This window comes from Polyodon spathula, chromosome 2 (genome assembly GCF_017654505.1).
Source record: "Polyodon spathula isolate WHYD16114869_AA chromosome 2, ASM1765450v1, whole genome shotgun sequence".
NCBI classification, from domain to species: domain Eukaryota; kingdom Metazoa; phylum Chordata; class Actinopteri; order Acipenseriformes; family Polyodontidae; genus Polyodon; species Polyodon spathula.
In genome coordinates, this window is record NC_054535.1 from 23,262,364 (window position 1) to 23,279,064 (window position 16,701).

Consider the following 16,701-nt stretch of genomic DNA (forward strand, 5'->3'; position numbering starts at 1 on the left):
GCAAACAGTGTATCCTTTCATCAGGAGGCAGAAAATGAGAGATGCTTTCTTTCTAAAGGGCTTTTATTCAGCACACCTTTCTCTCTCACACAGAGACCATAGCCCTGTCAGCTACTCGGGTTACAAGACCACCACCACCAACAACAACACAAAATGGCATTGCAGGCCGTCTTTTCACCTTAGCCCCATCCCCTTATTGGTCGCACATCCCATTGGCCCTCAGCTGCACACTAGGACCAATGGGCAGACAAACAGCCAATGAGGACAGGCAGATAACAGCCAATCACAGCGGAGACACAGAACATACCCACACACAGGATACAATTACACAGAGGTAAACAAACAAGTGGTGGGACGTAGAGATGGAGGGGGAACACAATTACAGCCGAATTACAGTGCACAAACACAACTGCATGGATCGCTACAATAGTTACATTTTTTAAATTGGGAGGTTTATACAAAAAATAATTTAAATAAATACTTGCAATCATAGTTGTCAAGGATCAGCCGTTACCGTAGAGACGGTCTGAAGGGAAACAGAAGCTCTGACTAGCACTTGCGCAGATGTGTAATTTGGAGCGAGTCGTTTGGGTATTAAAATTGTGATGTTAGAGAAGAGACGTTTGTTTCTGAAATGCCTAAACCATGCATAACAACAAAGTTGACAAAATAACGATGTGCAGATTTTGCAACTGTCGGCTGGGATGCGAGTTGAAAGATGCTGTCATTAAGCATTAGCTGTTTATTCCTTTTGGGGAAAATATGGCTGTTTTCTTATATTTTGTAATAGTATGCAAATGTTTTGATTTCAAGTAGTGCAAACTTTGCACTGCAGCAAATGTTGTTTTGGTTTTGAATGCATTAGAATGAATGAATCTGCTTTGCTTAGTGTTTGCTTAGTGAGAAACCTCAAGCTTGTTGTATACTGTTATATACTTGTATACCTCCCCAAGCTTGAAATATAATTCATATTGCTCTATGTGTAATTATGACAGCCCCACAATAATAGGGCAGTGTAAAAAAATAGGGACATCAGTATATGAAAAATGTAATATTGTGCCAACTATTGCATTTTAAACAAGATGATATGCAAATGGCTAGCTACTGTAGCTGAACCCCCTTTTTTAACAAACATAATATAGGCTAATATCTAATAGTGATATATAATTGCAACACAATAATTGTGTTTGATAGATCATTATCATTATAGAGGAAAAGTGCTTGTCATGGATCACCTACCCTGGTGATTGGCTTAAAAGAGTGATTGTCAGTGTAGTTAAGGAAAGCTGTGAGTGACATCAGTGTACCATGAACGATATGCAGGCAATTCCATTGCACTCTCCTCTCAGTAGTTACTTTACAAGTGGTCTCTGTGGAAGGATAAGTCACATAGGAACTAGAAAACACAACTACACCTCATACTGGGTTCCTCTTGATATCTCTGGACTCGCAGACATTGAAGCAAATCTCCATCCTTTCTCTGTGTGAGTGAGCGGAGTGCTGTTTCTTGCACAGCAAAGACTGTCGTAATGTATCTTGTAATCGTCCAACCCCAGCATTGAAACAATTTAAAAAAATGTAATAAACATAAACAGTGGTTTGTGTCCTCGCAGAGAACTGAGCAGCCTTCGGTTTTGAGTTATACTTCTTATACTGCTAGAGCCGTCTGCCACGTTGAGTGAAGTTATCTTTCCTGTTCTACTCTAGGGGCTTGAGGTTTTGAGCAGAGTTATTGTGTAAAGAGTTTTTTGTTTTTAGCTGGCGGGTTTAGCAAGTATTTAGTGGTCTGTGTTTTCAGAGTCCTGTACAAATCATATGATTGACGTAATCACTCTGTCCAGCTGCAAGGATAGGCTGTAGGCCAGCACGAGCATCTGAGATTGAGGGGCTATTACAAGAGTCGTCTTGTTTGGACACTGCCCTATAACTACAACAAGACTATTGTTGTCTGCTATTAAAACAAGAGCAGTTCAACTTAAGAGGTTTGACGTCGTTCAGTGGGTTGAATTTTATTGGGGCTGGCCCAGTGCTGCCTGCATTTCCAAGAATAGAAGTTTTAAATCTAAAAAATATTAGTGTTTTGTCTAGAATTGTTCTTGGGTGGTTTTCATGTTTTCTTGGGTCCTTTTTTTATTACAACTGAATATTTTGGAAGATATGGATGAGAATAGAACGTACATAAGCTAATGTATGGATTCAGTGTACAGTAACATGGAAAGATTGATCTACTGTAATGTGGTTTTGATACTTGATAATAATAAGGAAGCATTTCCATAACTGGGTACCAAAATGTAACATTATGAAACCAGAGCTGTAGCCACTGCCATTTACTTAACCTTCATTTGCCAACCTTGTCTGAGTTACGTATTTGCAAAACAGACACCTGAATGTCATGGTATGTTTTTAAAGAAAGAACAGTGATAAATATAGTGTTTTTAAATCAAAATAAATTATAATTGAAGCATTACCAGCTGTGTAACTACATGTTGGCATTTCTTTGAATGACATATTTACAAGGACCACGCTGTACCATCATTAGAACGTTAAAACACACACACATTATTAAGCAATTGTCAGTTATTTTTAAAGGAGTCCCGTGAAACCAGTGGTGTCTATGTGTGCACTGTATGCCTATACATAGGCAACAATAGTGTACCACCAATGGTACAGTACACTATGTAAATGCATAGTATAACCAAGGGAAAACTGCAAAATTACTGTATCATTTTAGAATGCTGTAGAAAAATTACACATTTTTTATATATTTAAGCACTGATATAAGTGCATTAGGCACTCCATAGGCACACCTTGTCATAGGTCTGATCAAAGAAATTGATGATCAAACATTAAGATAGCTCTTCAGCTTGAAGTAAATGGGGGTCCACAAATAAATCTTACAGATTAAACTGAAGATTTTTTTTTTTTTTTGAGGGAGATAAATCACAGGAATGTGGTAGTACGTTGATACCTATTTAAAAAATCCACCCATAACCTACAGTACATAACCTGAGGATGGACGTAGCTCTGTTACACACATATTGAAATAATCTGCATACTAAACAGAACCCCGAAGGACTGGTTAATATTCAAGTTTTTTTTCCATGCCAAGTGTGTTTAACTCTTTCAATACTGTGTACAGGTATGGAGGTGTAGGAACGATAATTCAGCTCTAAACTGCAGACTTATCTAGTAGTACTGTATAGCAAAGATGATTGCATTCAAAACAACAGTGCAGTAAACTATATGCTCATTTTGTTTTGTATTGTATTGTTCAGTATAAGACACTGAAACAAGTGAATTAGTTACTTTGTGCTGAGAGAGTTAAACAGGTTGTTAGTGCCTGGAGGCACTTGCATGTCTAATTGGTATTCTGAGTCACAGCACCCCAGTTCTGAGGCCTTGTGATTAGCCCGGGGATGTGATTGGAAATTCATATTAGTGTGCTCGTGCAGCTCTGTTTCTAAGGTTTTTCCACCACAGGGCTACAGAGGGTGTTGCACCCTGGTAATTCATTGGAAAATCGTCCTGGTTCTGCTGTAATTCATTCAGTTGGTGATGGAAAATTAGGCAGTTAGCATTCTCAAAGAGCTTTAAAGTAGTCCTGGGAGTTCACAAGTTTAGGGGCACATCATTATTTGTGAAATTTCCATTTAATTTGTTTTCTGAGCTTGGAGCTTTTTGGAAACTGCTGCTTCACAACCACGGTTTAATAATTTACAACACTTAATTTATATGTGTTACCGTTACTGAAGGTTTTAAAACCGTCACCTCTTCGGTACACTTTAATGACAATGTTTTAATATAGCCCCTCTTCCCCTCCACGTAGGTCTGCACCTTTGTATCTTCAAATTGGGGGTCCAGCTTAGAAGAAACACTTTGTGTTCAGTATAGAAAGGTTGCTTACGTCTCTTTTTCTTTTAACATTAACAGATTGAAAGTGTTTGTAATCTGAAAAGCTGTCATTTGATATTCCTGCCGTCACAGACAATGAACTCTGTACACTTATCTCCATGTAACCACTTCAATCCTACACCTCTATTTGGCCTGCATGCTTTTAACAACACGTAAAATCTAAAACTATTCACACCTCTAATAGAAAGCATTGGGGAATGACACTAGGGGTGAAGTTTAATCTCCTAAATGTTTAAACTAATATTTTAAACTTCAGCAGATTTAAAACGTTGGTAACCACTCCCATAACCAATAACCAGATGCACTTTGGCAGAGTTTAAAATAAAGGACTTGATCAGGGTTAAAAATTGCATCCAGTCCTGGCTTTCCGAACTACCGTCAATTAAGTGATTCAGTAGGCAGGCACAACATATTGTTCCTTCTATTATAGCTACATGAACAAGTATGATGAGATGTATTTAAGTGTGATCATTTCAGCGCAGATTTAGCAGGGAATAATTTGTTCTAACTTCGATCACCTGTTGATTTCAGTAATCTAGCTAAACAAACCAGCAGGGCTAGTGGAAGTTTGCAACCCTCAATACTAACGTGTCTAAGCAACGTGAGTACAACTCTAATGTGTATATGGAAAAGACCAGAGGTTCCCAACCAGTGTGTATGATTAAAAATATATTACAACCTGTTCAAATGTCATAAAAAATTTTCGTTTACCGAAAAAAGTACTGTGCCTTATTTGTTTCCAGCAAAGAACTCTAAACTTGTCAATACAACATGCCTGCAACACAGGACCAACTGTATTATGCTTTGTGTGGTAGCCCGGGTTAGGGTTAGGGTTAAGGTTTAGGGTTAGGGTATTGGAAGTTGAAAAAAAAAAAAAAAACTAAATGTAAAGAACAGAAGGTAGTAATGACGAGAGTTGAACAGCAAATAAAGGATAATGGAAATTATGTATATTAAAAACTGAGGGACTTTAAGCTCTTGCTCATGTGTAGTAGTACTGCTCACCCACATATATTCCCTTCTCAGAATCAACACCTGCCCCAATAATTGCTCTGGTCGTGGGGAGTGCAGGATCGACAGTGGCGACAGAGGTGTGTACTGCGAGTGTGCGGCGCACTGGAAAGGAGAGGCGTGTGATATCCCGTACTGCATGGAGGACTGCGGCCTCCCCCAGCGCGGAGTGTGCCACGCCAACACCACCAAGCGCTGCCTCTGCAAACCGAGCTGGCAAGGTAGGGTGCTTAATGGACAACCCTGGAATCCCGTCACTGTTCTCGGACGCATTGTCAGCACTAGATGAAATGCTTGTCTACTTGACTTGGTTCCTTATAGTTTTACCTCAGCATGTTTTCTGTTAGCTGGGTGGGTAAAGTGTGCAAGCCTTTCTGATATTGGCTTCACTCCTCAGGATTAAAAATGTTCAGGGTGACCAAATTTCTACAATGTTTTAATCATGGTCTTTTTTTCTTAACATATATTTTAACATGTTTTCTTTTTAATGTTTTGCACTAGATCTACAATGTAGAATGCATGTTAAAAAACCTGTAACTGTTGTATTTAAGGTTTCTGTTAATGATCAAGTAGAGACACTCATTTGAAAAAGCCCATCAGTATAGTGGTTACTATAGTGTCACTGAAAACAAACAAGAAATGTGCCTTAATGTTCCTGATTACTGCTTTCATTAATACCAATATATTTTTTGTTTTAAAATTAGGTCGGCATGGGTACCCATTGGGCTTTCAATTACCCAATCCGAACCAAGTCTCTTTTTACTACCCGGGTATTGACTATTAATTTGAGAATTAAGAAATGTAGCAAATATAACACTGCAGTTTTAAGCACGGGTCTCTGGCCGGCACAATTAAGACAACGTTAAAACAAGCTTCGATTTAGCGGCAAGTGCACCTTCATAATAATAACTGCAGTGACTGTTCTTCTCAGGAACTAAATTGGAAAGAAAACAACATCCTTTGTCAACTGACTGTATGGCTTCTAATACAGAATGTATTTGATATGACATCAGTAATGTTAACCAGGCTATGTTTCATTAGCGCAAATTAAGTGGTACGAAACTATCCACCATTCTCCATGACAGATTACATTAGCATTTTATAGACACTGAATAAAACTTAATATCCTGTTAGGGCATTGCCTGTTATCTTATCTTAAGTCTTGTAAAATCATAAGGTTTTTTAACAGTTATTTCATTTTACTTTTGGTCTATAAAATAAACTTCATACCTTAAAATTGTATCCACGTTGTTCTGGTACAGTCAGTATTTGTACTCCACGGTACAATACAAATCTCAGTCATCTACAAAGCGGAAGCTGTATTAGTGTTTAGAAAAAGTAATACGGCAGCATAAGACATCAGAAAAATGCTACTGCATAAAAAAAAAAAATAGTAGCAATATTCTTCCAAATATATACGTTAACTTCGAGCCTTGTGTGTGTGTGTGTGTGTGTGTGTGTGTGTGTGTGTGTGTATATATATATATATATATATATATATATATATATATATATATATATATATATATATATATATATATACACACATACACTTAACACTTTTTTGTAAATTATGACTCGGAACATCTGTGAATTGTTACATTAAGTATTAAACTGGTTAAAGATAGCATGGGTATTTTAATGACTATAAATTACATTGTCAAAAAACCCTCGTAATCTATAACCATATTATAATTGACTCCAAACTAGCTATTCTACTATTCCACTGTGTCATCACAAATTTTAGAATGTATGGTCTGATTTTAGTTGGGAATTCCATTATCGGTTAATGAATGAATATTTCTGCCTGTCTGTCTCCTATTCTGAAGGTCCTGACTGCTCCATTCTGATGCCCACAAACGAGTCATTCTGGACTAGAGAGGAGTACCCTATCCGCAGCCTGGCACGGGCCTCGCACAAGTCTGTGGTGAATGATGGCATCATGTGGGTGATTGGAGGCTACATGTTCAACTATTCCGACTACAAGATGGTTAAAGCGTAAGTACGGCACAGTTAGGAGCCCTTAGTTCCAATACATTAATACTGGAACACAGGAACAGTCTGCAGCCATACCACCCTGAAGCCTGACTTTCCTCAGCTCTCAGTAGCCAAGCAAGTTGACCTCCATTGGATATTAGGTAGTGCAGTGTGTGAAGTGGGGTTGGGGGCTCAGTACTGATCTACTCTGTCTTTCTCATCCTCTTTCTATTTCTCTTCTTTCTTTCTCTGTCTTCCCTCTTAGTCAATGTAAATTAAAATTAACGTCAGCAATATTTGTCGCCCCCCCCATGCGTGTTTGTTGTTTCTCCTATTTTTATGTAAATTATGCATATATAATGATAGTAACTGTGAGTAGTGTTTGCGTGCTGTCCTGTATGATTGTAGGTGAGACTCGACCTGTCAGAGGACTGGATGATACATGTTTAGGGGTAGGGTTAGGGAAAGTGGCCAAAAATAAGGATACACAAATACTCAGAAATATTATATTATTCCTGAGGGAACAAATATTCTCCGACACCAGGGCTCTGCAAATGCCCAAGCATGGTGTTAATACAGAGGCACTGTATTGCAGGAGTGCCATTACTTTGGATAATAAGTTAAATTAAGGTTCTCTCTACCCTGAACATTAAATATTCCATTGAGCTCTTTCATTGTCCTAGATAAATCCAAATGAAGGTTAAAAATTTACGATCCCCACCTGTTTAGTATGACTTACCGAATAAATACAGAATTTGACACTCTGTGTTGCTGAGGACATGCTCACGACGCACCATTAGAAGCAATGGTGAATGTGAGCTTCTTACACTCTCTCTTTTTCAGGTACAGTCTGAGCTCTCAGGAGTGGTTGCCTCTGAACCGATCTGTGAACTCTGTTATCGGTAGATACGGGCACTCACTGGCACTGCACGAGGTATATACATCACTCTCATCTACTCGGACTCCTCGAACCCTTGTCATAACTGCCTCTGTATTTCAGCAGAGACTTGGGCTTTGTTCTACCTGTTGACAGTAACCCACACAGGACCCACTTCCACACAGGCAGAGGTCCAGGGAGTGGTGCTTCGTTTCAATATTAGCTCTGAATCTGGCCAGTGTCTGAATTGTTGAATGCCTGAAAAAAAAAAATCCATTTTTAGTTTCATGTTTTATTTCTCTAGCTAGTTAAAGAAATACAAATAAATAAAACATAAAACACAAAGTGAAACAAAATGTCTACCATTAAAACAAACTGCTTGATAGGAAGCGACCCACATTGTAGCCCTAGAGAGAGTCCAGCAAAGAGCAACCACACTAATCCCAGGTCTTAACTGATTTGTTAGAAACCAGTTGGAAATTGAGAGGTAGAAGACACTTCTTTACATAGAGTGGTGAGTGTATGGAATGGGTTTCCTAGCTGTGTTGTTGATGAGAATCACTGGGATCCTTTAAGATCCTATCTGACACAGTTCTGGGATCCATTAGTTACTAGGAACCAGATGAGTCCTGTTCTTATTTTTCATATTCTTATGTAAACACTATTTTGGGAGTTTCAAAGTGAAACCACAGGTAAACTTTCCAAGCTGAGTGAACATGTTCTTGTGCTATACATTTCAATTCTAAAAGACTAAGATGTTTTTAGTTCAGATGTTAAATATTTTCTAGCAGGTGTATGCAGTGGCTTGCGAAAGTATTGACACCCCCCACCTTGGCATTTTTTCTATTTTGTTGCCTTACAACCTGGAATTAAAATTGATTTTTTGGGGGTTTGTATCATTTGATTTACACAACATGCCTACCACTTTGAAGATGCAAAATATTTTTTATTGTGAAACAAACAAGAAATAAGACAAAAAAACAGAAAACTTGTGCGTGCATAAGTATTCACCCCCCCAAAGTCAATACTTTGTAGAGCCATCTTTTGCAGCAATTACAGCTGCAAGTCTCTTGGGGTATGTATCTATAAGCTTGGCACATCTAGCCACTGGGATTTTTGCCCATTCTTCAAGGCAAAACTGCTCCAGCTCCTTCAAGTTGGATGGGTTCCGCTGGTATACAGCAATCTTTAAGTCATACCACAGATTCTCAATTGGATTGAGGTCTGGGCTTTGACTAGGCCATTCCAAGACATTTAAATATTTCCCCTTAAACCACTCGAGTGTTGCTTTAGCAGTATGTTTAGGGTCATTGTCCTGCTTGAAGGTGAACCTCCGTCCAGTCTCAAATCTATAGAAGACTGAAACAGGTTTCCCTCAAGAATTTCCCTGTATTTAGCGCCATCCATCATTCCTTCAATTATGACCAGTTTCCCAGTCCCTGCCGATGAAAAACATCCCCACCGCATGATGCTGCCACCACCATGCTTCACTGTGGGGATGGTGTTCTTGGGGTGATGAGAGGTGTTGGGTTTGTGCCAGACATAGCGTTTTCCTTGATAGCCAAAAAGCTCAATTTTAGTCTCATCTGACCAGAGTACCTTCTTCCATATGTTTGGGGAGTCTCCCACATGCCTTTTGGAGAACACCAAACGCGTTTGCTTATTTTTTTCTTTAAGCAGTGGCTTTTTTCTGGCCACTCTTCCGTAAAGCCCAGCTCTGTGGAGTGTACGGCTTAAAGTGGTCCTATGGACAGATACTCCAATCTCCGCTGTGGAGCTTTGCAGCTCCTTCAGGGTTATCTTTGGTCTCTTTGTTGCCTCTCTGATTAATGGCCTCCTTGCCTGGTTCGTGAGTTTTGGTGGGCGGCCCTCTCTTGCCGGGTTTGTTGTGGTGCCATATTCTTTCCATTTTTTAATAATGGCTTTAGTGGTGCTCCGTGGGATGTTCAAAGTTTCTGATATTTTTTTATAACCCAACCCTGATCTGTACTTCTCCACAACTTTGTCCCTGACCTGTTTGGAGAGCTCCTTGGTCTTCATGGTGCCGCTTGCTTGGTGGTGCCCCTTGCTTAGTGGTGTTGCAGACTCTGGGGCCTTTCAGAACAGGTGTATATATACTGAGATCATGTGACAGATCATGTGACACTTAGATTGCACACAGGTGGACTTTATTTAACTAATTATGTGACTTCTGAAGGTAATTGGTTGCACCAGATCTTATTTAGAGGCTTAATAGCAAAGGGGGTGAATACATATGCACGCACCACTTTTCCGTTATTTATTTTTTAGAATTTTTTTAAACAAGTTATTTTTTTCATTTCACTTCACCAATTTGGACTATTTTGTGTATGTCCATTACATGAAATCCAAATAAAAATCCATTTTAATTCCAGGTTGTAAGGCAACAAAATAGGAAAAATGCCAAGGGGGGTCAATACTTTCGCAAGCCACTGTAATATTATATATTATTTTGCACACACACACACACTTGTAGGTCTGTTGTACTCTAAATGGTGAACAAGAAAATGTCCTTCGACATTCACAAATATTCTCCAAAACATGTTTCATACTCTCCTGACCTACTATGGACCTGTAAAACTATTTGAATTTATACAAAATGTTAACTTCTAAATGTAATGCAGTTTGAGATTCTTGGGAACCTCCATAGTTGTTTGTGCAAGTTTGTACTCAGCTGTGGATACTGATTTTGCCAACATCCTTGCTTTGTCCCCGTCACAGGGCAAGATCTATATGTATGGCGGTAAGATTGACTCCAGTGGGAACATCACCAACCAGCTGTGGGTTTTTCACACCGGGAACCAGTCATGGGTGCAGGTCAGCCCCAAGGCCAAGGAGCAGTACGCCGTGGTGGGGCACTCGGCACATAAGGTGCAGCTGGCTGATGACAGTGTGGTCATGCTGGTCATCTTCGGACACTGCCCACTGTACGGTTACATCAGCAAGGTGCAGGAGTACAACTTCGGTGAGTGTGTCTGACTGGGGTCATTTAGCGCCACTCAAAGCAAGCTTATCTAGTATACTTACATGCAGATCTGTGCCCATTTTTATTTATTTTTCAGTATAAGGCAATTAAACTATTTTATATAATTATCCCAGGGCAGTCTTTTGGTCAAGGAAGAGTACTTTTACTCAACTGTAGACCTCCGTAATAGTATAGGAAAAATAACTCCACTCATAGCAGCAGAATCTAATATGTTGCATCTATGCTTGTTTTTTAAAATACTATAAAACAATTTAAAATATATTTCTGTAAAGTTACTTATTGCTGAAAGGGAAATGTGGAATAGAGAAAAGGTTAGAGCATTTTCATTTTTCTTAATGACTCAACAATTTGAAACTTCTTTGTCAACATCAATGTCATTAACACAGAGCCTTCAGATAGACCTCCATTGGGTTCGGGTACCTGTGAGTAACCTGCAAAGTGGGTCAGATTTGTGGTTGTTTTTTTTGCGGTTTGAGGTTCGGGTCAATCTCGGGTCTGAATTTGAATCGCCAAAAACGTTATGTACTTTCAGTGTGTTTGTCTGTAACCCTTTCCCAAATAAAATATTAGAAGATAAATGTACCGGTATTTCCTGCACTAAAGCAAGAGGCGATTAGGGAGGAGTCACCTGACTAAGTGTTCTCCGTTTGTATTGCCACTTGTTTGATACGTCGCAAGACCCTTTATCACGTCTACTTAGTGATGTTAAAAATGAATGTGATCGAGGTGAAGCAAATGATAGTGCAGGGTTTGTATCATGTTAGTGGATAATAGTTTGAGAGGTAAATCAGAAGTGTGGAGTTATTTTGTGTTCAAAGCAAATGAAAATAATGAACATATGACTGGATTTGTTGCTTGTAAACCTGTCAGTATGTTTTTGTGTATGACAGCCATAAAACTGGTACATCATCTCTGCGAAAGCACAGGTGTAGTTCCCTTTCAACTGGTGGGACGAAAGGAATAGACATGTATTTTATAGTAACGTAAGTAGAGATAGTTAATATGTTACAATGTTAAAATATATCCAGCCCTCTAGAGAGAGCTACCATGCTGTATAGCCTATTGTATAAACTCGATCTGTGGAGAATGGTAGAGTTGTCTGTAAATGTGAGAGAGTCAGTCGATGCAGGCAGTAGGTAGGACAAACACTTGAGGGTTTGGGTCAGGTTGCAGGTCTTAAAGTGTGTCAGGTTGTGGTTAAGAAGACGGTGTTGCGGCGGGTTCGGGTCAGGTCCGGGTAGAAAGCGGGTCGTAAAAATCGGACCAGCGCAGGACTCTGCCCTCAGATACATTTTACAAAATCACAGGGAAGAGTCTTGCGTGCACTGTTAATGCTGATTTTAGAGAAACGAGCGGGCACACTCACTTTAAAGATCTGAAACAAGATCTGCTGCATGCATCAATTGATTAGCCCCCTCTGTAGAAGTCAAATCATTCAAGTGCTTTATGTCCAAACTAAACATTTCACATTTACAAAAAAAATAAAATAATAAGCTATACAGGTTATAATATGTTAAAGTAAAAATAATTGGCATACACAGTGCTCCCTCGCTATAACGCGGGTCTCAGGACACACTCAATAATGAGGGTTATAACCAAAGAGCGTTATAAACAGGGGAGCGGGACACACAACACACATATAACACACAGCAAAAATGTAACTTTCCGTGAATTAACTATGCATAAAGCACCATGTAATGAACATTATATTTTTTACAAAAAACAAACAAAAAAAAGTAACATTCCTACTCGTGGATCATTTTAATTGGCAGTTTTTAAACTATAAATAGCCTGACTAAACAGTGGTCAGGAGTTCAGTTCGAAGCGACAGACACGTAAAGCAAGTGTGAGAAGGAGAGCGGGTTGGGAGAGGGGGAGGGGGAGTGGGCTTGCCCCAGGTTCGGCTGCTGGAGCAGGGCTGACGCGTCCTCGTATCTCAGTGGAAGTCGCAGCAAAAAAGTAAATACATTAGGAAAGGTAACCACTTAATAGGCCTAATATTTATTTAGTTATAAAACAAATACTGATTAAGATGTCTGTGTTATAAAGTTCCAGCACAGCTTTTCTTCAGTTCAGATACTGTATCAAAAGGGAGAGACAGAAACACAAGTTAGACTGAGAAGTTGTTTACAATTTGAACAACACCGGTATTGTATTTACTGTGGAAATATTACATGAATCACTAGTATAGGGAATTGGGGGACTTGCTGTAGGAGCGTTATGTCCGAGGCGCATTATAACCGAGAACCTTATATCGAGGAAGCACTGTTACATTTGTATGAAGCGAGTCTTGTTTAACTTGTGCCTCATTTTATGTATAAAACCAATCCCTAATATTATCTCCTTCATTGTTGATCAAGTCTTATTGATTTTAAGATTGTTAGGTGAAAGAGGATACCAATCACAGCGAGGATGGGAACATTGTAAGCTTCCACAAATGTCTGCCATTCAGTCCTGGACATTGGTGAAAACAGGCAGTTTAAGTTAAGATGAACAGTTAATGGTATAAGAGTGACTTCTCGCAAGCACTGTTAACTTTTTTTTTTTTTAAATAAAAAAAGAAAGAAAATAATCTAGTAGAGAGTTAATGCTCATACATGTCTTGACATGTTGGTTGGTAGTGTACTGTGCTGGAAAAGACACACTTGGTTCAAATCCAAGCTCCCACAGGTGTAAGGCTCCTGTTTGAGCCGAGTTTTGTCTAAACATCTTGTAATATGGGTTCTTCTGGTCCTGCAGCCACAAACACATGGAACATCCTGAAGACTAACGGTGCCCTGGTGCAGGGAGGCTACGGACACAGCAGCGTCTACGACCCCAAAACCAGGGCCATCTACATCCACGGGGGCTACAAGGCCTTCAGCGCCAACAAGTACGGGCTGGCAGACGACCTCTACAAGTACCAGGTGGACTCCCGCATGTGGTAAGAAGCTCCAGTTTAAATTTGCTATTGTGGCTGAACACAGAGTTCAGGATGGAGTGAACAAAGGGCATAGTAACACTCAGGGCAGCACTGTGCATTGATCCTGGAGTGTTTTGCTGTTTGCATACTGTTCTCAAATGACTTGCCATGTTTTGCTTAGTACTTTCCTTTGGGACACAGTATGAAGAGGCTTACTGAATGTAGAAATTTGCATGTACAGTGCCTATAGAAAGTCTACACCCCCTTGAACTTTTTTCACATTTTGTTGTGTCAGTGCCTCAGAGTTTCATGCATTTAAATGAGGATTTTTTTTCCACTTATCTACACATCATACTACACACTGTTAAGGGTAAAAAAATATATATATATTAAAAATACAAAACTGAAACTTCATAATTGGATAAGTTTTCACCCACCTTGGAAGCACCTTTGGCAGCAATTATAGCTATGAGTCTGTTGGGATAGGTCTCTTTTCACACCTAGATTTGGCAATATTTGACCATTCGTCTTTACAAAACTGTTCACGCTCTGTCAAGTTCCTTGGGGAGCGTTGATGGACAGCAATCTTCAAGTCATGCCACAATTTTTCGATTGGATTTAGGTTGGGGCTCTGACTGGCCCACTCAAGGACATTTACCTTTTTGTTCCTTAGCCACTCCAGTGTAGCTTTGGCTGTGTGCTTTGGGTCGTTATCATGCTGAAAGGTGAACTTTCATCCCAGTTTCAGCTTTCTTGCAGAGGGCAGCAGGTTTTCCTCAAGGACTTCTCTGTACTTTGCTCCATTCATTTTCCCTTCTATCCTGACAAATGCCCCTGTCCCTGCTGATGAGAAACATCCCCATAACACGATGTTTCCACCACCATACTTCACAGTAGGGATGGTGTTCTTTGCAAACATAATGCTTTGCATTTAGGCCAAAAAGTTCCATTTTAGTTTCGTCATATCACAAAACAAATCTCCTGAGTGTTTTTTTGCTTACTTCAAACAGGATTCAAGGTGGACTTTCTTGAGTAATGGCTTCCTTCTTGCTACCCTACCATACAGGCCAGATTTGTCAGGCCAGTGCTTGGGATATTGTTGTCACATGCACACTTTGACCAGTCTTGGCCATAAAAGTCTGTAGCTCTTGCAAAGTTGCCATTGGACTCTTGGTAGCCTCTCTGATCAGTCTCCTTCTTGCTCAGTCATCCAGTCTTGGTGGTGCAATACATCTTCCACTTCTTAATAATCATCTTTACCGTGCTCCAAGGGATATTCAAGGCCTTTGATACTTTTTTATACAAATCCCATGATCTGTGCCTTTCGACAAGGTCACTTAACTTGGTGTGTGATTTTGAAGGCAATTGGTTACACCTGAGCTAACTTAGCATTGCTATTACAAAGGGGTGGACACTTATCCAACCAAGCTATTTCAGGTGTTATCTTTTTAATTTTAGTTGTGGGGTAGGATGTGTAAATAACAAAAAAACAAACAATTTTTTTTTTAATGCTTTTAATTCCAGGCTATAAGGCAACAAAAGGTAAAAATTTTGAAAGGGGGTGTAGACTTTCTATAGGTACTGTAGATATTTGCATGATTTTTTATTTCATTTTTAGACATTTTAAAACCGTTTGTGTGAACTCTGTGTAATTTGAGAAGTTGTTCTGCCATAACTTTTGGGGAAAAAAAAAAACATATATGCAGTATGAAATAGATACATATTTAGGAAACGTAACATGGTACAATTGTGCACACAGTGACTGAAGGGGATATAACAGACATTAAAGTATTGCAGGGGTGGGCATTGTAGGCAGTTTTATTATTAATTTAGCCATGCTGGTTGAGGCCAAGGCATATTTCCTGATATTCAATAGAAGACATTTAAGTGCTCTAGGAAAGTAGTTTGGACTTTGTAATTTTTTTTTGATTTTTTATTGATTTATTTATATAATAATTTACTACCTCTTGTATCACTGTTTTTATAGGCCTGAATGCTGTTGTGCAACACAACAGTGCCATCTAAGGATCGTAACGTGTTACAGCATTGTACACCTACCCTTAGTTTTGATACATCTACAGTCAATTCTCGTTAAAACAAACTCCGGGTTAGATGAATTCTGATCTACAAATTTTCTACATGGTCCCGGGCAAATTTAGCAGTTGCTTTTGTAAGTTACTATGTATAATACAAATTCACTTAACACAAATTTCCTATTAGTGCAAATTATTTGGGAGCCTTCCTTGGGAAGAAAAATTTGAATAAAACAAATTGCTCTAGTTAGGATAGGGAAATGTATTCACTTGCATCCAGACTAGTGCCCATGTAGTGTATTTTATTGCTGTTTTGGGAATACAGAGCCTGTGATGCACTTTGAGTTGCCGTATTGCTCCTGCATCATCAATTAAGTACACTGCGCTATTACAGTTTAAACTGTGTGTTATTAAAACTATGTCTAACACAAATCTGAGTACAAAAAAGTGTAACAGTTGGCTTTAAAGCAGGCACTGCTTCCCAGTATTTTTTGAGTTTCCTGAGAACCAAGGAAGAACAGAAAACAACCTAATTCATGGGATAACTTTGGAAAACAGGTGGAAACCCCTCTGATTCATTGTCTTTGCTTCAGAGTCGGGCCAAATAGGCTTTGCCAGCTTGGTGTTATCTGTCTTTCAGATTTCATAGAAAGTTTGTGTCAGCATTTATTCCTCAACATCACACTGGGTTTATAGCTTCGAAACAATTTGCCTCCATCTGTGATGCTATAGGTGTGATTAATGCATATTCCTGGGAAAAATAGTCCAGCAGATTTTTTACCCTTTTGGTACATATGCAAGTACTACATGATTAGTAGTACCTTGACTTTACTGTATCATTACACCCATATCTGTAGCAGGTTTTGTTCCAGACAATATTGGTGCATCCAGCCCAGGTTTCTGTTTTAACCATGTCTCTAATTATTAAATTGAACCATTTAAACACTTGAAGTGGACCGCCAGTCCTGGACCATAGTTGCCTGCC

At 39.2% G+C, this 16,701-nt stretch overlaps 1 protein-coding gene across 3 annotated transcripts in view; it reads left to right on the forward strand.

The window, feature by feature from the left end:
* LOC121294319 (attractin-like) overlaps positions 1-16,701 on the forward strand; it is a 136,652-nt gene that overhangs the window by 31,360 nt on the left and 88,591 nt on the right. For all 3 annotated transcript variants that reach the window (XM_041217917.1, XM_041217927.1, XM_041217935.1), the window contains exons 5-9: positions 4,939-5,144; positions 6,753-6,921; positions 7,744-7,834; positions 10,517-10,760; positions 13,521-13,704. In XM_041217917.1, the coding sequence (XP_041073851.1) occupies positions 4,939-5,144; positions 6,753-6,921; positions 7,744-7,834; positions 10,517-10,760; positions 13,521-13,704 (894 nt within the window). The remainder of the gene's footprint in view (positions 1-4,938; positions 5,145-6,752; positions 6,922-7,743; positions 7,835-10,516; positions 10,761-13,520; positions 13,705-16,701) is intronic.